This window comes from Megalobrama amblycephala, linkage group LG20, assembly GCF_018812025.1.
Source record: "Megalobrama amblycephala isolate DHTTF-2021 linkage group LG20, ASM1881202v1, whole genome shotgun sequence".
NCBI classification, from domain to species: Eukaryota; Metazoa; Chordata; class Actinopteri; order Cypriniformes; family Xenocyprididae; genus Megalobrama; species Megalobrama amblycephala.
Genome location: NC_063063.1, coordinates 22,061,008 through 22,078,001, shown reverse-complemented (window position 1 = coordinate 22,078,001; position 16,994 = coordinate 22,061,008). Strand labels below are relative to the sequence as shown.

The 16,994-nt window shown below is 36.5% G+C and overlaps 2 protein-coding genes across 3 annotated transcripts; one reads left to right on the top strand and one right to left on the bottom strand.

Annotated features, from left to right (window-relative positions):
* Positions 1 to 1,817: 1,817 nt before the first annotated feature.
* si:ch211-214e3.5 (zinc finger protein 518A) lies at positions 1,818 to 15,905 on the bottom strand. 2 transcript variants are annotated; one of them, XM_048169781.1, is made up of 2 exons: positions 15,527 to 15,905; positions 1,818 to 8,770 (listed from the first exon to the last, which is right to left on the bottom strand). In XM_048169781.1, exon 2 carries the CDS (start codon positions 8,750 to 8,752, stop codon positions 4,316 to 4,318), a length of 4,437 nt encoding a protein of 1,478 aa, XP_048025738.1. In that variant the 5' UTR covers positions 8,753 to 8,770; positions 15,527 to 15,905; the 3' UTR covers positions 1,818 to 4,315. The 2 variants fall into 2 exon arrangements, with proteins under 2 accessions (XP_048025738.1, XP_048025737.1); XM_048169780.1 differs by lacking the exon at positions 15,527 to 15,905 and adding an exon at positions 11,442 to 11,837.
* mxtx2 (mix-type homeobox gene 2) lies at positions 14,836 to 16,493 on the top strand. The gene is made up of 4 exons (XM_048170201.1): positions 14,836 to 14,841; positions 15,019 to 15,079; positions 15,192 to 15,364; positions 15,469 to 16,493. Exons 1-4 carry the CDS (start codon positions 14,836 to 14,838, stop codon positions 16,171 to 16,173), a joined length of 945 nt encoding a protein of 314 aa, XP_048026158.1. The 3' UTR covers positions 16,174 to 16,493.
* Positions 16,494 to 16,994: the final 501 nt, after the last annotated feature.

Below are 16,994 nucleotides of genomic sequence, written 5' to 3'. Positions count from 1 at the left end.
CATACAATCATTCAGTTGATCCCAGACTAAACAGTCAGTCTCAGATCTGGGATTCTTTTGATTGTGGGTGACATGTGATCCGCTCATGAGGCTATAAGTCTCTCCTGATAGAACGCCCCATTTGCGCATCTCAAATATCCTCATCGTGACATAGGATAATGACTCACGGCAAATCATAGCCTGGGTAGAGATTTTGCCCTTATTATGATGACAGAGCCTTAATGAAAATGAAGGTGAAAGTCGAACCAGGCCTAGTAAATTAGAGCGTGTATGGGACGGCATCTTAAATAGTATAATAAATGCATTCATTTGGAGTGTCATGTACTGTATACATAGCCTATATAGATTCTCTTGTTTAATTTGATATGCAACATCAACACTAGCTTTACCGGATAGAGAGGGTTGTATGACTCTTCGTAGTACAAGATCCACAAAGATTGCACAAAATAGCCCAGGTTATAGGAGAGACTGGGGCTAGTTGTCACAGTTTATCTCAAGTTTTGAGTCAAAAGCCCAGTGATGCATGTTTTCTCTAGCTGTGGTTTTGTGTTGGTTTCAGAACCATATTAGAATTTATTTAAAAAAAAAATCTTTGTACAAGAGAACACAAAACCACACATTCAGGCAAGTATTAATGAAGGCAACTTTTATATTTATAAAATTACAATATTTGTTGGCCCAAACAATATTGTGATGTTTTAGAAGGTTATCTTTAGCATTTTGATTTTTTTAATCATTTTTGTGCTTCATAATAGTTTTACTTTTTACATTATGCTGAAAAGCCTTTATTAGGTGGTGTAATGGCAGGTTCCCATTGTGACAACTTGGTCCTCGTGTTGAATTTGATTACACACAAACTAACGAATTGACATACAAATTTTTAGTTTAGGGATGAGTTACTAATATGTAGTTGTTAAAAGGATAGTTCACCCAAAAATGAAAATTCTGCTATCATTTACTCCCCCTCAAGTTGTTCCAAACCTGTAATCAAAGGAAGATATTTGGAAGAATGTTTGTAACCAAGCAGATCTCGCCCCCATTGACTACCATAGTATTTATATTCCTACTATGGTAGCCACTGGAGGGCGAGATCTGCTTGGTTACAAACATTCTTCCAAATATCTTCCTTTGTGTACTACAGAACAAAGAAATTTATACAGGTTTGGAACAACTTGAGGGTGAGTAAATGATGACAGAATTTTCATTTTTGGGTGAACTACCCCTTTAAGAGAATATGAAAGTGATGAGTGAATTTAGAACACTTAAAGACACAATCAAAGTTAATTGTGCAAAGTTACAAGCTGCTGTCCATATAAGGAGTGGTTTTGTTACAATACACACAGCTCACAGATTTAGCATAGTTATCTTAAATGCTTAATCTGTCATGCATCTACAACTTGGTTATATATTTGAAAATTAAGTGAATGATTTATACTATTAGATTAATACTATTAGACATCACAGCAAATAATGCTTTGGTCAACATACATTTGCTGTATTTTGAATGAGAAGGCACAAGAGTAAGTGGAGTTGAGAATGTTTCTTACCAGAATAAAGATACTCCTGTGTTTGCATCATACTGTTGAATACCAATGAAGTTAAAATTGTGCCAATGTGCTGGTAAAACACCCTCTGAATTATATTATAATGGCAGTACTAAATTACTAACTTAATGCAATACTGCCACCTAGAGGTGAGTGCTTCCTCACACCTCCATTTTCAAGATTAAGAGTCACATAAATACCAAAATATAAATAGGCAACCCCAGAGGCAATACAACTGAAAACATTTTTTTCAGTCATAAAAAACCCATCATCTTCAAAGGTATTTACATTTATTAAAGAAGGAACTGCAAGGAGGTAAATACAGTACAATATAGTGTCAACCTGGTGCATCACATTTTAGGCACTTAGCATAAAAAAATAAACTTGTCTCTCAGAATCCAATAAAACCTGTGTGACATGGGCCTTACAACAAAAAGGAAGGACATTTTTGCCTCAAGACAAACATTATTTGGTTGACAGGTGTCTGAGTGAGGACTATATTTTTTGCTCATTCATGGCATAACATTACTTGTTTCAAGCTGGGCCATTTGAGCTGAATATTAGCCAACTGTTATGGTTTGCATAAACAATTCCACTACTTCACATGTATAACAGTGATTGTCATGTCACAGAGAGGGTGACGTACATACTGAGTGAATATTGAAAATAAAACGCTATAAGCCAACAACAGTCCTCATGTGTTAGAAACAGTTAAAATGACCAAACACAGGAAAGTAAAGCTACAGAGAAATCACTGATTTATCCTGACAACTATAATACACTTAACACTCGCTACTTAAATCAAGGATGGATTATTACCTCTCTGCCATCAAAGCTTCTTTCAAGCACAATGGACAGAAAACAATTAATATACACAGACAAATTAATACATCTGTCCTTACAATTACAGAGATTTCTCATTGAGAGTTCGGCGTAGCAGATCAGAGCACTTGTGAGGCGTTTATCTAGAATTAAAGAGAAATTCTATAAAAGAAACTCAAAAATTAGCAGATTGACAGATCAATTCAAAAGCACCATTGAGTACACTGTATCAGTTCTGGTCAGTGTTAACTGAGTTGACATAAACAGTAGTTGGATCAAATGTCTAGTAAAGCATTCTTTTAATGTAAAGGATATACTTAATGTTAACAAAAACAGTTGTTCATACGGGACAGAAACCCATATTGAAAAGACTTGATATTGGGGCTATCAATGAGAAAACAGTGTCTCAAAAATAGTTTAAAGGAATTCTCAACTTCAATGGTTTACAAATCAGTTGAAAACAAAAATCAATGTAGTCTAGCGCAAATGAATGGTCAATCTTTTAACTCTGCTAAGCACACAATAATCTTACAAAAGTGGACTTTAAAATGAAATGAAACAGACCTTCTTGTTAAAACTTTGAGGCAGAATGAGGCACTCAAGTATCACAGAAAATGAAAATACAGTTAGTGTTTGGTTGGCTATTTGAGGTTTGTTGGCTTGCATCTCAATACATCCCGTTTTATCTTTTTTTAGTAAAGCATAATAGTACATTTACAGGTGCATTTCTTCATTTCGAATAAGGGAAAGGACAAACAAAAAGCACCAAAGCCATAACTAACAGATGTAGGTTCAGCATATCTTTACAGAGAAAAACATTCCAACTATTATAAAGTCCATTATTGCTACTGGAAGGACACCGGGTCTGATTTGATGTAATGAAGGGAGATGAATGGTACAGGCAAAACATAAAACTGACCCTAAGAAACAACATGAGAACAAATTCAGCGTATTAATGGCAAACCACCTCAAAGGACACATCATTTCAAAAGGATGGTTTCCACAGGAACCAGTTGGGCTTGTTTTTAGGCAATATTCTAAAATAATACTTAATGGAATAGTTTATCCCAAAATGAAAATAGCCATTTGCTCACCCTTGTGTTGTTCCAAAGCTGTATGACTTTTTCTTCTGTGGAACATTCTGAAGAATGTTGTTTTTTTTTCAGTTTTTGTCCATGCAATGAAAACCAACGGGGTCCAAAACAACATTAAACGACACTGATTTTCATTGTATGAACAAAAAACAAAGGAAATGTTTCAAAATACCATCTTTTGTGTTCCACAGAACAAAAAGACATAAAGGTTTGGAACTAAATGACAATTTTAATTTTTGGGTGAACCATCTCTTTAAATTTGCAGATCAATGTATTTTGAACTTTTCACAATATCTAAGCCCCAAAGAACATTAATGTGAAATCAGTATGGTTCAGTGATGTAGGCATGACATATGTAGACAATTTAAACTGTACTTAAATGGTACATAATGTTTCAATCTACAAACACAGCTTCAGAATGAAAGATAATTACCTCTTTATCAACTGGACCATTCACTCATTCAAAGACTATGGAATTACCTGAGAAATTGGTTCAATTGTCTGCATTAAAAAAGGTCTATAAGAGACAGCACCATCTTATACCAGTGATCTTCTTGCTTGCACCATAAACATACAGTGTGTCCAGTTTTCACAGTTCCATTCTGTACATACTCAAGGGTTTCGACTTAAATATACAAGGGTGAAAATTATTTACATACAAACTTGTTTCAGGTACCAAACTCTTCTCTATAACACTATACCCTTTAAAAGCTTCTGGAGAAAAATCTATGGAAAAATAATATCAACAGGTTAACTGTATCTTACTGTACTATTAAAAAAAGAAAAGATTACAAAAAATCTGTTTTCTACAATGAAGGATGGCATTTGGCCCAATCCAGGGGCTCTGTAGTTGCATTAGAACAGCTTATTCCAGTCTCGTGTTGCCTCCATTAGATGCCGTTGACCATGGCCGATCCAGTCCTCTTGGTTGTTGAAAACTCGGCCACAAAACCAGCAACAAAATGTTGACTGCTGCTCTGAACCGGCGGATGAGGACCTCACCACCTCATACTTATTTCTGCTAGTCTTTTTTAACTTTAGTTTCAGTATGAATCTCTCTTGAACAGTGCCTCCAACTGGCCTTGATCTTTCGCTCCCATTTCCATTGAAAGCATTCTGCTTTGAAAGTGTATTTGGAGACTCAGAGAGGGCTTTAACTGTACTTTGGGACAGTGCCACCTTGAGAACTTCACCTTTGTATTTGTTCACTGACCTCATGATGCTAGCAACTTCAGGAATGTCTGCATCTGGGTGGTTCAGCACAACCACAGGCTGGTTTCGGCGGGGACATTTGATTTCTTGAAGTGGACTAAAGGGACAGAGCTTTAGCGTTCTCACTGCATCTTTCGCAACAGGCTCCCAAATTGAGGTAGCATCTTTCTCAGTCGACTTGCTTGAGATTCTCCTCGTTTTGGAGGAGCGCTCCAGCATTTCCTCAAACAAAGCCCTTCGGCTCCGTTTCCTTTGGCTTCGTGGACGGATGGGACTGGGAACAAGTGGCAACTTCTGTAATGCTACATCATGATCAGCCCTGCTTTTGATTTGAACACTGGATTGGGGTAGAATATGTTTAAGCTGGGATGCTGGGACGAGTTTATGAGTGAGACCTTGGGAATTAGTAGAGGTTTTCAGACCTGCAGACACACTGGTTAAAGATTTATTTGAAGACATTAACAAGCAAGGTGACTGTAAAGAGCTTGTGGCAAGGTATACTGACTTTTTGGATGTGGTGTATGGAGTGGTGGAGAGAAATCTGGTGCCGTTGGGACCTCTAACTATCTTAAGGAATACCCTGTTTTTGCCAGCCTCATTGACTTGGTTGCCCTGGTTCAAAGCTTTCCCATCTGAATTGTTTAAAAGTATACCTGACTTAGCTGGAGAAATGTATCTAACCAGGTAAGCTTGTCTCCCAGACTGCAAGGGACTGGTTTTATCTGCTGAATTCACAGGCATGGCCAATACAGGACGAGTTGCAAGCACAGTCTTAGAACTTGGGCCATTTGACTCGCTACTAACTGGGGTAACGGGGACTGGTCTCTGAACTAAATAACAAGTCTGTGGCACGTTGGTCGCCTGTTCTCCGGATGAGGACTTGACAGCACCTGACAAGAGAAGAGATGCTTTAAGAGCTGCAGCATTGACAAAGTAGCGATTTCCACTGCCGCTCGGTGCCATTTGGATAGACGTTTGACCTTTAGTTTCCAGACCTGAACTTTGCGCAGACATGCCAATTCTGCCTCCGTTTAAAGTCAGAGCTACTCCCTTTGTCTTGCTGGCCGTCTCAATCCCAGGTTTCACATAGGACACATTAATGTTGGGAGAACTGGACTTAGTAATCAGCTTGAACCCAGCCCCACTTTTCAGCTGAACTGGCACAGCATATGGAGTGTCTGTAGTCTGAAGGAACATCTGCTGTTTTCCTTCAGGTGTTTGCAAAATCCGAAGTGTGGTTTTGGTCGGCCTAACAGTTTCTTGTCCTGTAGCTGAAGTCCTCATTCTTTCTTTCTCAAGCTGCTGGCTGATAATAGCATCCGAGTGCTTTTCAAGTATCTTGCCCAAAACAGCTGCACTAGTCAAGTTTGCCGCAGTGTTCTCACTTGCAAATGTGATGCCTTCTGGTTTCTTCTCTGATGCTGATGAACAAGCCATTTCTACTCCTTTTTCTGGAAGCACAGGAATGAGTGAATCATCAACAGTAGCTATGCACTCATCTACCTCGATATCGCTATCCGACACTCGCTCTAATGCTCTCTCTCCACTTTCAGAGAGCGGATCACTCACATTAGCCACTGCCTTGCTATCTTCTTCAGCTGGAAGAGGAGGCGATGCCGGCAGAGTTAAGCTCCAGTCACCAAAATCTTCCTCACACTCTTCTTCCTCCAGCCCTTCCAGTGAGTCTTCCTCAGGCTGCAATGAATCAGGAGAGCTCCCGAAGGAATCTTTAGAATAATTGTGGAAACTAAAGACCTCTTGACTTGGGGAATTGAGAAAGTTATTTTCAACCTCTGTGTTACAATCTTTGGCATCAGGTGATGCACCTTTACTAGTTTCATTTTCTGAGTTTGCCTCAGTTGTTTTGTTTTTAGTTACTTCAGAGAACTTTACAACTACACTGTCTGAAGCTTTAGTCTGACTTGAGTCAGAAGGAGCATTTGGGTAAAACTGAGAGCTCTCTCCAACTTTTGCGTTAGAGGTCTTAATGTCAGTCATCTCACAAAAAGATGTCTCAACTTTGTCAGAATCCTGCCCTTCTGCAGCCACTGAACTGAATCGAGGTTCCTGGATAAGAGATTCTTCTGACAGCACAGAAAATGTTGCATCTGCAGTTGGAAGTTTAGATTCCAGGATATCAACGTGTGTGAACTTGTCATCTACAGACATTTCAGGGTCAGATTTTGAATCGGAAGAGTCACAGGAAGGATGTGTGGTTGCATCACCAGGTGACTGTAATCCTGAATGTTGATCCATAACTGTAGCTAATGCTGTAGCCTCATATTCAGATGAGTCTACTTGAGCAATTTGCAAATTAGAGAGTGTGCTCTCAGAATAAGCAGAGGGAAGCTCTGATTTTGAAACATGAGGTGAAGCGGCTGGATTTGCTGTTTGGATATTATCAATGTAGCTTTTTTCACTTGAACAGAGGAAAGATACGTCATGAAGATGAGGCGATGACCTCCCATTCGATTGGCGGCTCTGACTCAGGGAAAGCGCAGCATCTTTTGATGCTGTAGACAGTACTTTAACACCATGTGAGACTTCTGTATCCTCATTTGTAACCTGCCTTGCCTTACTTGCAATCATAAAGCTAACTTTGTGCTCATCTGTCAGGGGGAGATGGTTGCCAATGTGATTTTCAACTTCTGGTGACTCTTCTTTTATTGAAGATGGCTCATTTGATTCTCCAGACTCTAAACTGAGGAGAGATCCTATGATTGGTGAGGATGAAGAGCAGGGGCTGCTGGTTGTTTTATCTTCATCTTCACCGAGGTGTGAATCAGAAAGCTCATTTTCAGTGGAGTCTTCTGGTTTTGTCGGTATGACTTTTAGAACTAAATGTTTTTTACCATCTACTATCTTAAAGCCCATGACTTTAGTGGTACAGTTTGGTGGAATAGATATTTTATTTTTCACCATAAGAACAGTCAGTCCATTGCTGTTGGTTGAATTCAGAAGTCCTGGACTTCCTGGACTAATCTCATGCTCTTGTAACTTTGGTTGTGGCGTTGTTGACGGAATAAGGTGCAAAGTTTGTGGCTCGGTTTGTACGGGAGACTTTGTCCATTTATTATTTTCTTTTTTAACCCCAACAGCTCTTTCAAGAAACTGCTGGGTCTCCTCCAAGGTTTTTTCAGGATTAAACAACCTGCCGTTATGATCGAGCAGACCTACACCAGGGAGTGAGTTAAGTTTTGACATCCACTGCGGTTCTCTAGATCCTCCAACAGGAGGAGACTTCTTAAGCAGGATTTTTAGTCCAGGTGAATTGATTCCAGAATTGTCCTCATTTGCTCTCCTCTTGTTCATCTCCTCACCATGAGCCACTGTAAGATGTTTGTTCAGGTACTCTTTGCGAGCTGCGCTATATCCACAAATCTGACAAGAGAAAGGAAAAGTCCCAGAATGCACCAAGGTATGCTTCTGAAGCTCTCCTTGCGTGGGGCTACCATGCGGACATTTCACACATTTGTGATTACGTTCGTTGTGATGATGGGTGTGCTGAACAAAGGTTCCTGCATCTCTGGTGGAGAACTCACACTTTTTACAGCGAAACTGTCCATTACGGCTGTGGCAGTTGGTAAAGTGCCTGGTGAGCAAAAGAAGTGAATACTGCACCCCATCGTTGCAAATCTCGCACGTGACCAAAGTGTTTCGATGTCCGATGCGATGACGCTGAAGAGATGAGAATTCATTGGTGACAAACGAGCACAGATCACAAGGATAAGTTGGAAGGGTTCCCTTGTGAGATCCTTGAAAATGTTTCAGCAAGTCGTTGGGGCTGTAAGTGGTGTCGTCTTTGCATTCAGAGCAACAAAAACTCAGTATTTTTCCAGAGAAGATTGCACCCTGCTGCATCTTACATGGAGTCTTTCCAGAAGCTTTGCTGTGAAGATTATCAGTGACTGACTCCTCAGGGGGTGTTTCATCTTGGTCACAATGCTCGTTGCAAGGGGCTGTCTCTGGAAGCTGATGCGCCAACTCAAGAGGCAAAGTGTGGTCCAGTAAGGTATCATCATCCTGGCTCTGGTCATGGCTTTCAGGGGGATCATCTGATGCTGTCAGGTCAACCTCCATGCTTTAGAATAAAGGCTCCTACAATATTTGAAACAAAAACAAACAAGCATTATTATATTGTAATATGTGAATAACACTACTGTACAGTTAATGTATTACAGCATTTAAGGAAAAAGACCTCTATTAAATACATTTTATAAGAGCTACTATGCTTTAATTTATGCTTTAAAAAAACATATGCAACATGTTGAGTATATAAGTATTACACAAATTAATTTAAGTCATTTTGTGAAAAAAAAAAATTAAGTTACTATAGGCTACATATTTTCTCCAGCGCAGTCTACAATACTAATATTTGTTTAAAAATGACATGCAACATCTTCTTGCCTTTCATGCTTGTTGTCTTAAAGTTTGCTTCAAGAAAGCAGAACAGAAAACATTTTAATGCCATTCACCTCAGTTGCATACATCCGGAAAAACTGGATGTCACATTATAGCCCTTTACAGTAAATAATATACTACAGCAGTAAGCAGTGTGAAAAACTTGTAATTATGAATGTTGCAAAAATGTAATAATTATGAGCCCAAATGGAGTTAGTTGTCATTTTCTGTGCCAATTTTGAGAATATTCACCAGAATGGATTTAAACATTGTAAAAAAATAAAAAATAAATAAAATAATACTCAGATTTATAATCAACAAAGTATAATCACAATATCTGATAAATAAACTGATAAGGGGCATAGGATCTGAAGAATTTTGTGATTATTGGTTGTTCAAATTCTGTAAAAATCTGCAGAGATTTCCATGTGGACCTACACATCACAATTTTTATCTGTTTAAAAGATGTTCAGAACAGCATACTATCATACTACTGCAGCAGTTTATAACGTGTATACAGTGCATGGCATGCAAATTTTCTGTATGTATAAAATATATGGACGATCCACTACATTTTCCAAAATGAGCAGTACACCATTTGCTGTGCAGAATATAGCACTTCCCATTCATTTGTGGTTCACAAAAGTGATGTAGTGTAGGTCATACAACAACAGCTGCTGTAACACCGTTTAATACACAATACTATCTGAAATGTGTTCTGTGAAGAATGCCAAGTGTCTAACCCTGAGAAATGCAAATTTAACTAAGTACATTGTAGCCTGTTGAAACTTAATAATTTAGAACTCTGTCACTATCTATCAAATCAAATTGTATATAATATATATATATATATATATATATATATATATATATATATATATATATATATATATATATATATATATATATATAGAGAGAGAGAGAGAGAGAGAGAGAGAGAGAGAGAGATTTTGGGATCCAACAGTTCTACAGCAATTAGTACAATCTGAAATCTGCCATAAACCAATTTAATCTCACTTGTAACATGTGGTCAAAAAAGTTGTTGATGTATTATACACATAGTTGTCAAATATTAAAATGCAGACTGTTTTGATTTCATGGAATCATTTTTACATGACTGGTGTAAATTGTCTTATGACTACAGCAGTTTAATTCTAGTTTACACCTCTGAAAAATTAGCATCTGTGTCAAAGTTTAACATAAAAGACAAAAGCAAGCATGTAAAATACACAAAGAACTAAGATATGTAAGACAAAATAGTCTATTATTAATGTACTTTTAAAATTGTTCTGGCACACAAACTAGGATCGTAATACATGTAGCAGAAACATGCCAGTAGTCAAGTTTGTGAACAGTGGGAAAAGCCAGAGACTTATTTTAAATAAATTCAATTTTAGATTTCAAATCATTGTTACAAAAACGAAACCAAGTAAAAATGAATTTATTCTATTATTATTCCTCTTTTCTGCAGAATATCTTGATAGTAAAATAAATAAATTAATAAATCCTTTGTCAACTATTGGGTCTTACTAAGCAATCTGACTCCCAATAGCTATAACTGTGAGTGACCAGCATCACTAACTTCAAAACTGTAGAAAATGCAAGCAGTTCATTTTACTGTGCCATCTAACGAGCTGGAAGAACACTGGTATTAAATGGATTAATGTTTGTATGATAACCTCCATAAACTATTTTACAAACAAGATGTGAAGTGATGCATGGAACATTTTTTCATTTGTAGCTTAAACTCCATCTGCATGATCGTAATCTCATCCGCATATCCGACCGTGCACATCTGTAACAGACAGCGTTGATTTATCTTTACTCATTTTCCACATTTGCTATATTAGCCAAAGTTTTCATCAGAATTTCATTACTTCACAATCTTCCTACAGATGCGCAAACAAACTTTTTAAAAACATAATACAAAACCAGCAACACCCAACAACAAAGCCATGCATCTGCGAATGAATAAAGTTATTTGAATTAAGTTGACATTCACCAACTTTGTGCAACGCGGACACGCACAATGCACAGCCAACTAAAGGAAGTGCCATGTCAATCGACTCAACACGACAATTATGGCCGTGCATTTCTGGATGCAGACCGACTATCCCGCTTCTCTCTTAGCGAACACATCTACAAACGTCGCTCAAAGTAATTCACTCATAAGCCATGTTATTTATCCACATCAACAAAAATAAAGCAACTCGCCCCCACCCACGCTGGATGTAATCAACGATTAAAAAACAAAGAAGTCAACGCAAAAGCGCACTACTCAAAAAAGTCACAGTTGTATTAGAAATTAATGTCACTATGTCTTAATTAAAAGCGCTGTTTCAAATAGACGCTGTTTAGAGAAATTTACCTCTCTTTTCTCTTTAGACTGGCAGGTCGGTGACGGCAGCCATGACAGTTCCATCCGGGTTCCGCTGCCTTCAATGCGCGTGAGGCAGGAACTCAGAGCGGATGAATATGGATTACCTGAAACACTCATTAGGTCGTCTTTACAAACATATATTTCTTTTTAAACCCCAAAGCCAGTTCTCTAAATGGAATACAATTTTCCTTTGGTTAATTAAGGAATAGAACGTGTTGTTTAAATTAAAGTCCGTGTAGTTTTCGCTCTGTTTCAGATGCAGTTGTGTCCATCTATAAAAGTGGCCGTGCATACTGCTGTTTTGTAGACTCCAGGGACGCCATGACTCACTCTAGATCATGGAGCGCCATCTTGACCTACAATATCATTCACTCTGATAGAGTTAAAATAGTGTTTACTAGGTTATAAATACTGGCGCACTGAGATCCGCAAATATATGTATGTATGTATATTGTGCTAGTGAGATGATGATAATGATAATAATACATTACAACCAGGGTAGTCATCTAACATTTATGAAACAAATGATCATAAAACACGCATATATCAGGGTAAACATAATTTCAATAGTAGACTAAGTAAAATTATTACTTCAATGAATGTTAATTCAAAAATTGATAAGGCTTTCACACTAACACAGGCTAATTTTTTACACCAAACAAACATTTTCAAGCTGTTGTTTTATTGTAAGTTCTTTATAAGTAAATAAGTAGGCCTACAACAGTGATGTTAATTGTTCTTATAATGCATCTGCAGGCTTTACAATTCACATTTGAGGAATTAGATATAGCCTACTTTTTCATGGTAGTTATGTAACATTTATGTAACAAATGCTCATACAACATATTATTATAAAGAATGTTAATACAGTTTTAGTTAGCCTAATACAAGTCTTTTACATTTTGTTCTACAATATAAATTACATAAAAACATGATTTTTTTTACACAAATCAAAGAAACATTTTCAAGCTGCTGTTGTTGTTTTTATGTAAATAGCTAAATAACAATGATGTGAATCGACAAATCAGACAATCATGGTCCTTTTCAGAAAAATACTGCAACTTTTGGCTCCTAAAAGAAGAACTTTATGTAATTTATGCTGTTTGTCATTACAGGCCATAGGTAGGCCGAGAGAGTAAATGATGAAGGGTCAGAAAAAATAACTGGGACAAAAATTACCTAAATATTTAAAATGTTACTCTGATATATTTCAGATATATTTTATAATATCCTATTCTATAAAAATATTCCTGGCATTGAATAAAATGTCTACTATTGTGTATTTTTACTATTTTAAATTCAATAAAGTGATCATAAACTATTTGTAAGCTGCATATAATCAGTGATTCATTTACAAAAAAGAAAAGAAAATGTATGTAATATGCTGAAAAAAATATGGTAATGAACCTGCAAATATTGTATTTTAAATGTAGTAAGCGGTAATACTTGTAAGTAATGTTTCTATAAATAGTTTTACAAATTGTCTTGACATGTTCGCAAATTGATCAAGTGTTAGGAACAACAAAAGAGGATGGATGAATGGAGTGTAAATTAAGGTGTGGCATGTATGAAGGTGTGACTTGCCCATTAGAGATCATACAGCCCACTTACTACAAAATTCAGATTTGTGGTATTACTGTATTGAATGTTTGTTGTTTGTAGGCCATAAGCTATAAGCTATAATATAATGATGACCAAAGAGAAATTTACCAGGCCTTGGGGCAATAAGGTCACCAAAAGTGACAAAAATGAAATGAATATTGAAAATATTATGGAATTTAATTTATTTCAAATATATGTCTTAATATTCTACTCTAGGCACAAGCATATTATATGTTTAGTAGTGATTTAATATAGCAGTTTATTTAAACAATAATTTCTGACATTGATCTGTATTCAAGTAGAGTCAAACAGTCTGCATGCATGATAGAATTGTTGGTTGTGTTTATTTATTATTAGTAGTATTATTTTACATTTATCTTGAAGCATATAAAAGATTTTAATCAGGAACATGAATTTTGAGAGATTTATAAAAGATACTAAATAGACTTTCCTGAAATAAGTATAGCCAGGGATTGTCAGGTAGGAGCTACATAAATGTTGTTATTGTATTCATTGTTTCAATAAGAGCATTTCAGTGCATGCTTTTTGACATGTTTTTTATAGCCTAAGTAGCTTGGGATATAGGTGTTTAATTAATCACACTTTTATAATTGTCAACAACAACAAAAAATCATATAGACCTAAGCATCTATGACTGGGGTCTATTCATATTAATAAAGGCATATTCACAGCTGTTAAAGGGTATGAATTAGCTCTATAGGAGCCATTGTATAGATTGATTGGGGCATATCAATCAAAGAGGTGTAAACAGATTCATCAAACCTATTCACACCTATGACAGAAGTCATAATCTTTTCAAATTTGATTAGCACAAAATGTTGAAATTTGAGTGCAGATTAAAATCTTTCTCTTGTATGATATGAAAACCCACTATTTATGTTTATTTGATCTAAAACAAATACAGTATGTGACTTCTTTATGTTTCAACACAGAATCATGTTTTAGTCCTACACTTGATACTTTCTAGGGTCATTTAATACAAACTTTAAGTAAAGAGTGATGAAAACATTGTGGGATGATCATAAATATTTATATCAATATTAAATAATGAAACAATGCTTTAAGCCTTCTTTAGAATATTACATGATTCAGTAAAACATCACTGTGGTTTTACATTAAACTTTAATGGTACTTAAAAATAGCTCATGATCTGCATTTGAATTATATATATAACTGTGTGTGTGTAATGATTATAAAATAAACACATAAGAACATTTACTTTTATATTATTTTTATGTATATCCTGTAACAATATATTACTATAATGTATAACTAAAATAATAATATTTACAAATAATAAAATGGATAAATGTTTATAAATGTAAATTAGTGTATACATATAAAGTACATGTATATACTAATTTACATAAATTATATATTACCATTTTTATGCGATTTACTTAACAAATGTATAAACTAAATAGTATATAAATATAATTAGTCTATACATATAAGTACATGTAAATTAGTATATACATATTTGTAAAACTGTAAAGTAAAATGTAAATCCATGCTGAATGTATAATTACATTATTTATTTACAAAAAAGAAATTTAAAAGCATGTAATATTACTATAAAAATATGGCAGTTTATCTGCAAATATATTTCTTTTTTAAGTAGTAAGCAGTATTATATCATAAGTAATATTTCCATAAACAGTTTTACAAATGTCTTGACATACTTGCAAATTTGTCAAGTATCTGTGATGAACAATAAAAGAGGATGGATGAATGAAGTGTAAATTAAGGTGTGGCATGTATGAAGGTGTGACTTGCCCATTAGAGATCATAGAGCCCACTTAAATTTTAAAGTGTACAAGTGTTAGGACCGCCCCCTCTGGACCAAAGTGGGCAGGTATAAAAAGTGGTAACTCTCAGTTCTTGGTCAGTAGCACAGGGAGCAGTAAGAAAGCATTCAGCTTGACCTACTCAGTCCTTACAGAATTACATTCTACAAGTGATAATCAAAACATCCTTGAAAGACATGTGGACTGACTGCATTTGTAAGTATTATTGTTTTTATTCATTTATTTTTAAGATTTTAAGATTTTTTTCCTCTGGAATAATTATTTATTTTGTGCCTTTATAATAACATACATCTTTTTACTCTTACAGCTCAGGATGGAAACTCACAGGCCAGTAAAATTGCAGGCCGCAGGAAGAGAACCTGTTTCACCAAAGAGCACTTGGAACTACTTAAAATGGCTTTCAGTGTGGACCCCTACCCTGGTATTAGTGTCAGGGAAAGTCTATCTCAAGCCACCGGCCTACCCGAGTCACGTATTCAGGTATGTAAATAACAAAATAACAATTTAAAGTTTTCAAAAACTTTAAAAAGTATTAAAAAATGTATAATATATCAACATTCTAACATAAATGTTGTTTTTTACAGGTGTGGTTCCAGAACAAGAGAGCCAGAACCCTAAAGAACAGAGCTACTCAGAACTCACCTCAGCTAGACAGCACCTCTCCTCTGCCCAGCCCTTTCCTACCCCCTCACATGGCTAGCGTTGGGGTCAGTGGCCAACAGAGAGGCATTCAAGAGGCGTCCTTCAACATTCAGATGTCTCAAATGTCTCCTCAGCACTTTACTTTCCCTCCAAGTGACTATAGCACACCTGCCATTAAGCCTCGGCAAAACAGGTTGATGGGAACCAGCTCTTGTTCTCCCTCTCTTCCCTCTGATCTGCAAGCTGTGACAGACAGCTGGAGCTCTGGAGGAAGCACACAGACCTCTCCTGAGTCTACATGGAGTCTACCAGCACAGAGTTTTGGGGATTCCTACAAGGATGAGAGTCATTTCTTCCTCTACCCACCACCTCCTTATCCACATGGAAGTGCCAAAGTTGGGTGTGTTAGTGGCCTTGAGTCACTTCCAACTTCTCCTGCCTCTCCTGATTCAGCATTTTGGGACATGGGACTGGAAAATTGCTCTCCATCTGTGCCAGACACCGACTGTGGAAGCCCATGGGACAGGGTTGCTGAGGAGCAGCCTGTGGCCCCACTTCCAGATCTGTCCTCTCAGTATCTGGAGGATGTTCTTGGGGAAATGGAGCCGGCCTGGTGGAACTTCAATGGCCAGATGGATCTACAGTAATCTAGCAAACTTCCATAACCTAAAGGAGACAAACACTGTTTTAACATGGGTTTAACTTGAGGGGAAGGATTCTTTCTTTTGAACTGTATTAGCATGGTATTGTGCAAGTGCCGGTTACAGAGCAATATCAGATATCCACATTGGACAGTTATTTAATGGACTTTATTTATTTAAATTTTTCTACCAAGGAGTAGATTGGAAACAGTAGCCTACGGTTGCACCATAAAAGTAACTTATTTATTCTTTATGCTCTTTTTAAGGTATTACAGTGCAGTTGGGATATTTATTTCTACATTTAATGAAGGTCACACAACCTATACTGTCACATTGTAAAATATTGGATATTTATTTGAAATAAAATGTTAAAATGTATGAATTCTTGTCTTTGGATTGCTTACACATTTAATTTTATTTACTGTTTTGTATATTTCATCAAAAAGGGTCAATTCATTGATTCCGAAGCATTGGGAATCAAAAGTCACAAGGTTAGATTCGACTCCAATGAAGGCCTAATATGCTCAGACGTATTACATTGATAACATACAGGGTGACTACTTAAAGGTACAATATGTAACATTTTCTGTCTGCTAGAGGTCGCTAGAGGCCTATTCAAAACAAAGGTGTAGTTTGATGATGCCAAATTTGAGTGCGGAATCTTGGGACATGTGGTCTTCACATCACAGCCGGTGGAAAATAATCAGGATAGGACTCGGGCAGAAATCATGCTCATGGATGTGATTATTAATGTTACTGTAGTATAAAGCAGAAGAGGACCGAGTGTTGTGGGAGCTGAACGAGGTCGCTGTCGAGGCTGTTGGTGT

Bases quoted from the DNA above. Each gene is read 5' to 3' on its own strand.
- si:ch211-214e3.5 (XM_048169781.1), bottom strand. From the start codon at position 8,752: ATGGAGGTTGACCTGACAGCATCAGATGATCCCCCTGAAAGCCATGAC.
- mxtx2 (XM_048170201.1), top strand. The intron at 15,080-15,191 runs GTAAGTATTATT...TTACTCTTACAG, and splicing joins CATGTGGACTGACTGCATTT to CTCAGGATGGAAACTCACAG. The intron at 15,365-15,468 runs GTATGTAAATAA...TGTTTTTTACAG, and splicing joins TACCCGAGTCACGTATTCAG to GTGTGGTTCCAGAACAAGAG.